The sequence below is a fragment of the Accipiter gentilis genome, chromosome 10 (assembly GCF_929443795.1).
Source record: "Accipiter gentilis chromosome 10, bAccGen1.1, whole genome shotgun sequence".
Taxonomy (NCBI): Eukaryota; Metazoa; Chordata; class Aves; order Accipitriformes; family Accipitridae; genus Astur; species Astur gentilis.
In genome coordinates, this window is record NC_064889.1 from 32,890,246 (window position 1) to 32,902,588 (window position 12,343).

Below are 12,343 nucleotides of genomic sequence, written 5' to 3' on the forward strand. Positions count from 1 at the left end.
AACTGCCATTTTACCTATAAAGTAATAACTCTGGGAATGACGAAGTTGTCTTTGAGGGCATAATTTGTTCTGCATCAAAATGTCTTTTTGTTGTGGTCAGTCTTTCTGTCATGGGAAGAAGCTGGTTTAGCAGAGCTGCTCCTTGAGCACTTTCATCAGAGACACCTTTTTTTTTTCCTGTATTTTGCCTTTTCTACTGTTTCATCACCTGTTCAGAGAAACACCTCCCTGTAAGAGCAGCTGTAGCATTGCTTAGATTTCTGTAGAGCATCTGATTAACATGGTACGATATCTGGTGTTGTAGGCCGCTGTTTTGGGTTTTGTGGTGTTTGTTGGGTTTTTTTAACTACTTTACAGTCTTAATGTCATACATTTTGAGAATTGAGAGCAGGCTTGGGGATACATCTCAAAAAGGTGTTATAAATAGTGAATTTGTTCCAAGTGAGAGGATTTCTAATTAAGCTCCAGCACAGGCAATATTTTGTCAGTGAAATGGAGGTTAAAAAAGTTATCACTGTAAGATTTGCAGGTGAAGCAGAACGTGTCACAGTGACAAATAGGTTGAAATGGGCTCATTGAGTCTTAGGGAACAGAGCTGGAATGAACCTTCAGATGTCTTCTCATCAAGCCCTGAGATGAGGTGGCTATGCCTGAAATGATCATGATGTATTTCACTGTAGCCAAACTTCAAGAGCTTAGTCTGTGTAGTTTATTATAGGGAAGGTTGAGAGTTGACTTTGTGAACAGAACAGTGGATATTAAATCAATCACTGCAAACAGTCATTGAGTAAAATAATGAGATATCCATTTGTCAGGACTATTCATATCTTCTGAAATGTTATGTGCTAATCAAATGCAAGTGAACAGCTCAGTGTAGGGGTAGGGAGGTGAATTTGTATGCCCAGTGTTCATCTGGATGTATCTGGATGTGATGCCATGTTTTCTTCTTGGTTTTCGTGGCATGATTCTCATCCAGACTTGGTTCTGTTGCAGTGGTGATTTGCATGACCCTTGTATTTTGTTCTATCTCAGCTGTGCTCCTTTAGGTATTTTGGAATGAAATGCATGCTGTTATTGTAGGGCAGTGGTATTCATTTTCCATCTGTGACTTCCTGTTAGTGTAAATCCTGAGACGTGTTGGTGGCTTGTTTCAGGTCACTGTGGCTATGATGAGTTATTTTGCACAGATCCCTGCTGGTGTTCCCTAGCAGCAAAAAGACTGTCTTAAAGTGAATGGATGCACAAAAATGCAGTTGGGTGTAAGAGCTGAACAGATACGCTTACAGCTGAAGATAAAGGCATCTAGAATTGACGTTCTGAATACCCAGACTGTAGGTGTATGTTGTCCTGAGACTGGATCCTGGAGGTGGAAGTTGGGGCCTCACCTGGATCTTCCTAGTAGTCTTTCTTGGTGATAGTGACTTTCTTTATTTCCATTTGCTTTTCATTTAATTTTAATTTTGTATTTACTCTAGGATCAAGTGGATCACTTGCTGGCTCTGAAGATCAAAGCCTGCTCTCTGAACTCCAAGCTTTCTGCCCAGGAAAAGAAGACCATCTTGGCTGACTTAGCAAGTGAGAAGCCCCAAGTAAAGCTCCTGTACATCACCCCAGAGATGGCAGCTGCCTCTTCCTTCCAACCTACACTGAACTCCCTGGTGTCCCGAAACCTCTTGTCCTACCTGATAATTGATGAAGCACACTGCGTCTCTCAGTGGGGACACGATTTCCGTCCTGACTACCTACGGCTGGGCACCTTGCGCACTCGCATACCCAATACACCATGCGTTGCCTTGACTGCCACTGCCACCAAAGAGGTCCAGGAGGACATTGTGGCAGCGCTTAAGCTAAAGCAGCCGCTTTCCACATTTAAGACTCCTTGCTTCAGATCTAACTTGTTCTATGATGTGCAGTTCAAAGAGCTCTTAACTGATCCATATGCCAACTTGAAGGATTTCTGTCTGAAGGCGCTTGAAGTGAAGAACACCACTGGGGTAGGTTTTATATTTGGCGAAGAAGGCTAAACTGAACAAAATCTACCTTAATGGTCACTGACTTTCCAGTGGTTGGTATGGCCCTGACAGGTCTGTGGCAGGGAAGGAGGTCCCTGGAAGGAAAGTGCTGGGGTATATTTTTTAGGTCCTCTAAAATAAGTAGAATGTGAAGGTTACATTCTTTTCAGAGGTGTTCTCAGAAACGGGTTGGCCTGAAAGAAAATGCATTAGGAATGTGCAACTAACACTTCTGTCTTGGTTTGTCATGTCCCAGGCAATCATTGTACGTTTGATTGTGTTCTGCTCTTCTAGTGTGGCGAGGGTGAACGGAAGCATTTGGAGTGTTGTATTGAATCTGCTGCTCTAACACTAGTTCCCAAAATAACTCTTAAGCAACTCAGTTATAGCCTCTGCACCTGAGTTTATCTGTAAGGCAGAGGGAGACCGCTTCTTGCCTTGTGCCTACTGGGGACCATATTTGGTCAATGTTAGGCCTTGTAGGACTTGTAAGGAAACTTTCTTTATATCTGATTTATTTTGTGCTGCAACAGTATCTTTCAGTTGCTAGGAAATCAGCTTGGAGAAGAGATTAGCTTTAGGCGGCTTTGTTGATTCGCTTCAGACAGTGTCACAGACTTTCGGTCCTGTCTGCCCAGGTGTACTCCGGTTGTGGCATTGTGTACTGCAGGATGAGGGATGTGTGTGACCAGCTGGCTATTGAATTGAGCTACCGAGGAGTGAAAGCCAAGGCGTATCACGCAGGTATTGGAAGCTGCATCTGCATCTCTCAGTAGCTGGTAGAACTGAACTGTACCACCTTTAAGGCCTGGGTTGGGGCTACTTAGAAAACAGCTTTCTAGGCATGGTCTGCAATGTGTCTGATGCTCATGCATCAGGACTGTGAGGTAATTGTGGGGCCTTCAACAGAATGGCATTCCCTTCACTCCAGAACTGTTGGTTTTGTTGGATCTTGCATGGCCTAAATATAACTGCTTTTATCGCAGGAGGGATCTGAATTTTTTCTTTTTGGAATAGAAGCAGCCTCTGCTGACTTCTGCTTGATCACAGGCCAATTTAAACGTGGGCAGAGAGGACTGTGTACATCAGTCCATCAGCCTGTTTTAGTGAGGGGGTTGGCTCGCAATGGGGGAATGGAGGAGTAAGAAAATCTTTGTTTCTTTTTTCTTTTTCTTTTTGGTTATTGTTTTTTTGTTGTTGTTGCTTCCTTCCCTCTTTTTCTCTTCCTAGGACTCAAGGCAGCTGACAGGACTTCAATCCAGAATGAATGGATGGAGGAGAAGATCCCAGTTATTGTTGCAACCATCAGTTTTGGAATGGGAGTAGACAAAGCAAACGTCAGGTGTGTAAGGCTGTGTTGTGCACCACCAGAGCCTGACACCTGAGCAGTGGAAAGAGAAAGCCTCGGTCTCTCTGTTACCTGATACACCTGACTAAAATGCCTGATGAACACTTGCTAAACCCCACAAAAACAGAGCTGGAGTTTTTTTTATCTTAGAAGCAGCAAAAACAAATCTGGAAGGGTTTTGTAAAGAAATTAAAAACAAGGCACCAGAGCAACTCTTTGCCAGTCATCATCAAAGCCAAGAAAATGGGAGGAATGCTTGGTTTTTGCCACACCCTTCAGGATTTCAAAAAGAGCCATCTCAATGCAATCACAGCTGTCCCTTTCACTTCTCTTAGTGCAATAGCTGCTGTTAAAAAGCAGTGGGAAGAAAAGCTGCAACTCAAATAATTCATATACCTTCTACTAAAATAGTCAGAGCCAGCTTTTTTTAGAGATGTCCTTTTGCAATGCAGTGGGGAAAAAATAGCAGTTCACAAATGGCAATAACCATATAAAAAAATATAGCTCTAGTCCAAGGACAGAAACTTTGCACGTTTTCAATTGCTGTTCCTCTGGGACTTCTAAAACTGTCACCGTAATTGCTCTGTGGTGTTAGAATTCCTGCACCGCAGTATAGCTGTGCTGAGTTAGTATTGTGAGCTGTGATCACTTAGTAGAGGGATAACTCAGGTGCAGCTCACACAACACCCCACACAGACCTGGTCTTTACTCTAAAATCCACATAAAGTAATGGCTCTGAACACTGTGGGAGAGGGGCAGGACATCATTGAGACAATCACATCAGTTCACAACTGTGCCATTCTTCTGTCTGTGTCACTGTGCTGCCAGATAACAGGATCCCATAGCAGTTACAGACTATTTTACTGCTTGATGCATGTTACCCAACAGAGAAATGAGAAGTCTCCTAGGAAAGCAGCATGAATTAATGACCTGCTGAAACTAGTTTGCCCTGTTCAGTACAGTAGTCATTAAAAAAGGCAAAGAGTAACTGAAATGCATAGGGCTGATTGAGTGTGAAATATAGCTGAAATATGCTTGTAATATAGTTAGTTTCCAAGGAATGGAGTTAAAATGGCTCTTTACAGGATGTTTTTTAATAGTTTAAAGGACTTTATACCCAAGCCCAGGCAACAAGGCACTGCTGCTTAGCCTTCACCCTATCTCAGCAGAGTTCTGAGTATTCATGCATATGTTATCAAGTAAGATCAGGTCTGACTAGTTCTGGAGGTGACACTTCTGTACAAAAGGGAGAACAAAGTTGTGTCTTTTTCTGATGGGATCTGCTCCTTTCTGTTCATTGCTACTTCAGTTTTGTTTGAGATTATTTATCAATTCCTTCAGTAAACTTCCTGATGGGGATTGAATGTGTAGGGGTCTGATGCTTCCTGCCTGGCCTGTTCCTGGAGTATTTGTGTTTGAAGAAACATGTTTGCTTGCTTTTGTCATTTAATCTTTTGCCACACCCATATGCATCATACCTGCCTCTGGGACATGCTGGTTTTGAGGCAGACTGGTATTTAAAACATTGGCAGCATTACTGTGCTGTAAAATCCTCTCAACACAGATATAAGCTGAATTGCTGAATAGTCAAGTACAAGCAGGTTTAAAGCAGTCTTGCACTGGTGTGTTGAAAACCTTCCTTCAGAGATTACATAAAGTTTAGTAATGATTCTATATCATATTTGCTGGCTAGGAAGGATGCCTTCATCTACAAGTGAGCTTGGTGAGACAGAATTACCCATGCAGACTTCGTTGGCAAAGAAGTGTCTTTTTAAAATTGAGTATTTCAAAATGTGTTCTGTAATGTTCAAGTTGTGTTCTGCAAAACAAGTAGGACTTCTTTATTTATGCTGTATTTTATGGTAAAATCTCCCAGACTCTGTAAATCAATGTTCTTATTCTCAGTCTTCATAGCTGTACAATTGTATGCACATTTGGGATAGTCACGTGCTCATTCTTTTCTGTCCATTTGGACTGGCATCCTGCTCACATGTTGTTCAGGTGCATTTGTTTTCTTAGAGCTCTGCTGCTTTCCTTGTGTCTCTTGTTAAGAGGGCTTAAATTTCTGTGTGCAGGATCCCTTGCTCTGCTAAATCCACTGTCTTTTATGCTTTTGCTGCCCTATTTTTTACTGTTGTTGTCCACAAACAACACAATTATGTATGCAGAGATCTGAAAAACCTGCAGCCTTATGTTTCCTGTTGTCTTATCACATGCAGATTTGTTGCCCATTGGAATATTGCTAAGTCAATGGCTGGATATTACCAGGAGTCTGGCAGAGCTGGAAGAGATGGGAAGCCATCCTGCTGCCGCCTCTATTACTCAAGGAATGACCGGGATCAAGTCAGCTTCCTGATTAAGAAGGAGCTCTCTAACATCCAAGTAAGATCTGCAGAATAGCATCCACCTGCCTAGATATGCTGCCTTTGCTCTAATGTGGTTTGCCTGCAGTGACCTCTGAATAGGTAAAGATGAAATGAGTTTTTCTGAGTCTAGAGCTATCTGTAGCCCTGTTTCAAGCGATAGCAGAAGGGAGCGAAGCAAGAAGGGAAGAGTTGCCAGACCCAGCTCCAGCTCTATTAGAGGCATGGGTGAGCGGAAGTGTGGAGCAGAGACAGGGTGGTGTCTGTACCTGTTTGCCATATTGATCAGAAGGGTTGGATTTGGTCATCACTATAGTTTCTTTATCTGTTTATATTTAAATTGAAGTCTATAGTTATTGTCTCTCTCTACTTTCAGGAAAAAAAAGGCACCTTAAAAGAATCTGACAAAGCTGTGATGACAGCTTTTGATGCCATTGTGAACTTCTGCGAGGAGTTGGGGTGAGTGCACTTCTTTCAAACACTGTTTAATATTGGGGAAACCATGCCCTGTTCCTTCCAAGGCACTGTTATGTCTGAGATCTTGCATGTCTGGGAAAAAGAAAATACTGAGTGAATTGCCTGATATTTTGCTGTCTGGACTGAGGACGGTGTTCCCGAGACATCTCTTACTCCCACCTCTGAGTTAACAGAAATGTTGGTCTTGGAGCCTGATCAAGTGATGTGGTGATGTTAAACTATAACTCCTCTGGCTATGAATCTTACTATGTTCTATCTTTGATGATAGGTTGACTTAGTTGTATTTGCTTTTGTTATGACTCTTTCCTCCTTCACGACATTATCTCTCTTCTAAGGAGGCAAACGGACAGCCTAATCAGCATGGGATAGAAGCATTCAGATTTAACATTTCTCTAAATCTCAGGGGGTCCACTCTGCAAAGTACTAGGTATCTGTGATTCTCATTGACCTTAGAAGGAGCTGATGGTGCTTAGAATGTTTCAGAAACAGGCCCAAATTATGGATGTGCCCAATCTAAATGCAGACTAGCAACCGCAACATGCATTGTTCAGGTTTAGTTTGTGACTTGTAAGCTGTAATTGTACTAATTGCTATTCTATGCTGGATAAGACATCAAGCTATAATTTTGCCAGTAAGAGAGCAGTATGTGTTCACTAACTGCAAATGGTCAATATATGTCTTGCTTTCAAGTGTGAATTTTGTTTCATTTTTCACACCTGTGTCTAGGGCAATTTTTCCAGTGTAAATGCAACATATGCTTCTTTTCTGATGCCTCGGTGAGCATATTCTCTCCTTGTGGTCATGTTTGATAAACAAATCCTGTTTTTATAGGGTTGCTCTGGGAAAGTCTTGCTTGTATTGAAGTATGGCACAACACTGAGTCGTGGGGCACTTGGAGGAGCACTTCTTTGCCCAAAGTCAAGGTGATTCTGGGAAGTAGCTACTAGGAAGCTTCTTGCTATAAGAGTTTGATTCGCTTACTTGGCTAAGCAGCTCGGCTCCTTCTGGTGTGTGTTACCAGCTCACAGCAAGAGTGACCAGATGGCTGTTTGTGTCTGGGTTTTGTATAATCTGAGTGGCAGCTGTATCTATCTGGTCACATGCTAACCTCAGGAAACCCCGTCTTAGTATCTATTACTCCTTGATTCCTAAGCTGGTTATCAGTAGAGTTAGTCGTGACAGTCATTTCTTGGAATGGACACTAGTGCCATGAAAACTGGACTGGGATCACCAAACTAACCTTGCACAAGCCAGAAGTAGTCACAGGACATTCCAGGGTGGTATCCCTGTAAAGCGTATAAGTTAGGCTCCATGTAACCATCTTACAGCATCTCCCATTTCATGCATGCTGTAAAGAGCCTGACTGCTATCTGAAGTGAGGATCTTCTCTAGAGTTGCACTGCAGCAGTGACACAATAACCAAGCAAGGACAGACAGAACATTCTCCTTTGCTCAGATGAATAGTAATGGAAATAGGATTTCACTGGGTACATAGGAGAGATTTCTGTAAGGGAATATCACTGACCTAATTAGAAATAATGTCTCCCGTACTTTTTCTTTCCTCCCCCAGCTTGGTATGTTCTTCCTAATGTATAACATGCCATATGCATCCCAGAGTCACATATTGCAGCACCACTGACTGGCTTCCCTGCTCATAACAGTACAGGAGACTAAGATGCTATGTAAAGGAACATTAAGTTGCATTTCTTTTTTACATTTTGAATTAATACAGTTCTATTCACTATTCAAACAGTGAAAGCAAGCCTGAAACTCTGACCTTGCAAGGTTCTAAATAAGAACAAATAAAGACAGACTTGTATATTGGCAAAGCACATTTTTGCATAGTATATTTAGGCTATTGTTCGAGTATGACAGGAGAACAATGGTATAAGCTGCTTTTAGAGAGTGGATTTAGACAAAGATTTTGCTGGTCAGAGTTTCCTCTTGCCCATTTGCAAGATGGAAAAAAACCCATGTAACTGCAGCAGTGGAAGACATCTTTATCAGTTTTAGGTGGTGGTTGACCATTTGCTACCCTTAACCAGTGGTTTAAAAAGATGAAAATCAGGCAGAGATGAGTTGACTTTGGTATTTGGCTAGTCATGCAGTTCCTGAATACAGATAACCTTACGTATTGAGTTTGCTGTGGATTTGCAGAACAACTTGTTGGCATTGGTGCATTGCTCTTGATGCAGGGAAGTTGCATGGGGAGAAATAACCACTCAGGGAGAGAAGATGAGAAAGCTTTCTATGAACACCACAATCAGGTTGTAGCTGGGCTGATTCTTGCTTAGCTGCAGGGCTCGAAGTACTGTGTCTCAGCTTCACTGTTTATACACGACTCTGTGCCTTGGAGATGAACAGCACCCAAAGATGGCAGCAAATAAGAGGAGAGCAACAAAAACAAGACAGAAGGTGCCGATCACCACTAGCCCTCCAAGAGACCAGTCACTTGTTGCAATCAGTCTCTTTAGGTCTTCCAGAACTGAGGATGCCTCTTGCACTGACGACATGCTGGCTTCCACCCTGCTGGAGGTAGACAAGAACAATATCAGATGTTGGTGTATCCTCTTGATGCTCTGAGCCACAGTCCCAAAACCAGTGTAGGCATGCATGTTGTCTGTGCCTGCAGGCATCCCTCTTCCAAAAGAGGGAGTCACCCTTCACAGAAATGGGAGTATAAACCAGAAGAAAGATAGCTTGAGGCCAGTTTCACAATCAGATTTACAGAGATGTAAAGAGGAAAGCTTCTGGCTTTACAAGATTTTGGCAGTTGAAATCTATTTTGATCCTAGTTTATCAATATTTTGAATAATATAATACAGTGTCTCTCCCAGCATGTTCAGTATGAACCTTCATCTGTCAACTGTACAGCCTATACATGAAAGACAAGTATTCAGTGGGAGAACTTGCTTAATACCATTGGAAAGATCTCTAAAAGGGAGTTGGGAACGTAAACTCTGAGAACACACTGGAGATTAAATAAGCACTTATTTAAAAACAAGCAGACAGAAAATCCCACCAACAACAAGCAAAGATCTTCACATACAACTTGTTGCTCTCATAGGGCTTATAATAGTCTAGCTATTTAAAAAAGGTCTCCTCTTAACAGAGTTTGCTTTAGTAATGCTTTCTGTTGCTCTGAAATAGAAGCATAAGTTTTCCTCCCATAGAGTACTTGGGTTCAGCAATAATTTAAACTGGGATCTCAGTGGGTTCTACACATTTGCTCTTTCACTGATAATTTGCATAATGATTTGGCTATCAGCTTTTCAAAGAACATCCAGCATCTCTTTGCTAGCATCTTGTGGTTTTACTAAAGCTTCCTTGTTTCTCAAGGGAAAGGATGGGTTGTTTCTCACACTCTCTCAAATATGACTGTGCAGACATTATACAGGAAGAGATCTTTGTTATTTTTGAAAATTTATTTGACTTGCTGCCCCTTATGTCTATATCCTTAATATTGTAAGGAAGAGGATTAGTCATGTAAAGCGGGTTTCATCCTCAGCAAGTCACATTGGACTAGGAGCACAAGCTCACACTTCAGTTTGCTGAAGGTTTTTTTCTTAGCAGCCAAATATATTCAGTTCATGCTTTGTTTTCTGGAATAATGGCAGATCACCGTGCCCAGTCTCTAACCAACAGGTATACAGGACATGAAAGCTGTTCTGGATAGCTTCCTTTGCCTTTAAAAAAGGAGGCAGCCTAGATACCAGTTCTGTAGACCCAAAGGCAGAAACCCTGTGTGACTGTACACCCTAAAAAGTTCCTGTCTCTTTTGCCAACCGCAGTCAACCTACTGAAATAAGAGAGCTGTGTGCAATTTTATAAATACCTGAAGCTGTTGTGTTTGCAGTCAATGTTGCTTCTGATGCCTTCTCTGCACACTCTCCAAGAGAGCTTAGCCTATGGTGAGGAACCTTCTTACTGCACCTGGAGACTTGTAGAGCTAATATGGAAGTTGCCCGTTTGTAGGGCAGTAAATGATTAACAGCTGACTTTCCTGCAAAGGTGTGGCTAATCTAATCAAAGGCTTTGAGCCTAGTGAAAAAGACCGAGTTCAGCTGTCACTCAGACATTTCTTCCTCTCTGTGGCTTTGTCTACTCATGTACCTGTTCCAGTGCTTGTAAAGGCCCATTATGTCCTCTAACTTGGGAAGGCTGCAGGTTGTGGCAGAGAGGAGTCTTGTCTTTTCTGGATCCTGACTCGATCTGTATTGTAAGCTCCATTAGAAGGCTGCCATTTCTAAAATGAGACTGTGAACAAGACTGCCCTCCTGTCCAAACTTCATTGTGATAGTTTAGGTGGATAAACTCATTACAGAACCTTGCACTACTGTTAGCTGCAATAAAACTGACTCCCTGTTGCTTTTGTAACTGAAGAAGACCAGAGGGATGGTGCTGGAGAGAGGTGGGTGAGGAGAAGGAAGAGTGTGTGGTGTGTGAGACTGTCTATGTATAAAAGGAAACTTGTTTTCCACAAGCCAAGCAAATCACTTTGAAACCAGAGGGATGATGTTACAGAATAGAAGCTATTCCATTAAGTCGTAAGTAAAACTTGAACCACTTTTGCTGGAGAGGCTGTCCTCACTGTCTCTTTTAGGTTCCTGAGGGAAAGAAACTATTTCAATACTTTTATCATCAGGTCTGAAGTAACTATTCCCTGGCAGTTCCTTCTAGGCTCACTCAGGCTTTCACAGCATGTACAGAAGTTGCTGTGTTTGAAGCAGTCTTGCCTTTGTGCTCTTCTGAATCTCCCTCTGCTTTTTCAAACACAGAGGATCCATCCTCACTAGTGCTTATGGTGTTCCAGATCCCTTTATGTGGGTAATGATTGAAGCCAAAACCACAAAAGCTTGTGTGAGTGGTGAGTGGGGACCTAGAGACTGACATGTTTCTAGTCAACAGAAACTGAAGAGCTGCAATAAGCGGGGGATTTGCTGGGCATCTTTCAGGCCAACCTGATCTGTTGCATGCAAGAAGGCAGCAGACCCCACCCAGCGCAGGCAAGCAACTGGCATATCTAAATACCAAGTATAGGAATAGTCCAGCTGAGTACAATGGAACAAAGCAGAACATTAGGCCTATGAGGTCCAGGCAAGTATGTAGAAATGAGTCTAGGGACCCCTTCTCTATGTGATGGCTGCTCCTGTGGTCCAGAAAGCCACCTGAATTCTTTAGAGAATTGTTTAATTTTCTCTCCTTCCCTTTTTTTAACAGTGCTGTGTTCATTCTCTGTTTCTAATTCAGGAACTTACAGTGGCAGAGATAAAACGAGCCATTTCTCTTGTCCCCCTGCCTGGTATGTGTCAGTGGTTTAACTTGTAACACCACTGGGAAACATGTATTTGTAGCTTTTCCTGTTGAGATAAGGCCTGCCAGCTTGATCCTAGTGACAGCAACCTGTCAGTTGTTGGTATGTTTCCAGCCTGCTGAGCTTCCTCCTGAGTGTTAGCACAGACTGGTTCCATGCTGCTGAAACATTTCTCAATGGGATTCTGTTAATTCCTGTAGTTGGCTGGCACTGTCTAGCACAAGCTGGGAAAGAAAGCTCTGTTCTTTCACAGGTCTTGTGACTGAGATACAGAAATGTCTGTTGAGCCCGGCTCCTTCAAAAGAGGTTCTGAGACTTCCTATGTCACCTTGATTGGCACTTGTTTGTAAGTGAAATGAGCAAAGATATATCTGACAGAGAGGTTAGTGTGATGCATCTCTGAATGTTGATTAGAGTAAATTGATGCTACACTTGAGCTTATCCTACCCTAACATATTGATTGGGAGTGAAAGCCTTGGGACAGCATAATAAAGGCCAGCACTTTGTTAGTCTTAGTGTAACTGTGCATGCAGTAGCTCATACTAGTGCAGTCTTCTGTTAGCAGTTGTCAAGTTGGGGCTCAAATATTTACTTTCTAAGGAACACCCTCATCTTCTGCTGTAAAGTTTTCCTTTTATTAATTGAAAAGTAACATTGGAAGTTTGAGGAATTTTTTTTCTTCATTTTTAGACTATTCTCTGTGTTGCTGGCTACAGATATATTCCAATGTACAGCAGTACAAAAATGCAAAGTACCTAAATCTAGTTTCTTTGCAAAAATTAAAGTGCATTAAATACATCAGAAGCTACTGATGTAAAGTGCTTTTTAC

The 12,343-nt window shown here is 42.1% G+C and overlaps 1 protein-coding gene across 9 annotated transcripts in view; it reads left to right on the plus strand.

Annotated features, from left to right (window-relative positions):
• The window catches only part of RECQL5 (RecQ like helicase 5), a 39,485-nt gene that overhangs the window by 2,610 nt on the left and 24,532 nt on the right, over nt 1–12,343 (plus strand). For all 9 annotated transcript variants that reach the window (XM_049811738.1, XM_049811740.1, XM_049811739.1 and 6 more), the window contains exons 4-8: nt 1,476–1,994; nt 2,651–2,756; nt 3,243–3,354; nt 5,580–5,742; nt 6,100–6,182. In XM_049811738.1, the coding sequence (XP_049667695.1) occupies nt 1,476–1,994; nt 2,651–2,756; nt 3,243–3,354; nt 5,580–5,742; nt 6,100–6,182 (983 nt within the window). The remainder of the gene's footprint in view (nt 1–1,475; nt 1,995–2,650; nt 2,757–3,242; nt 3,355–5,579; nt 5,743–6,099; nt 6,183–12,343) is intronic.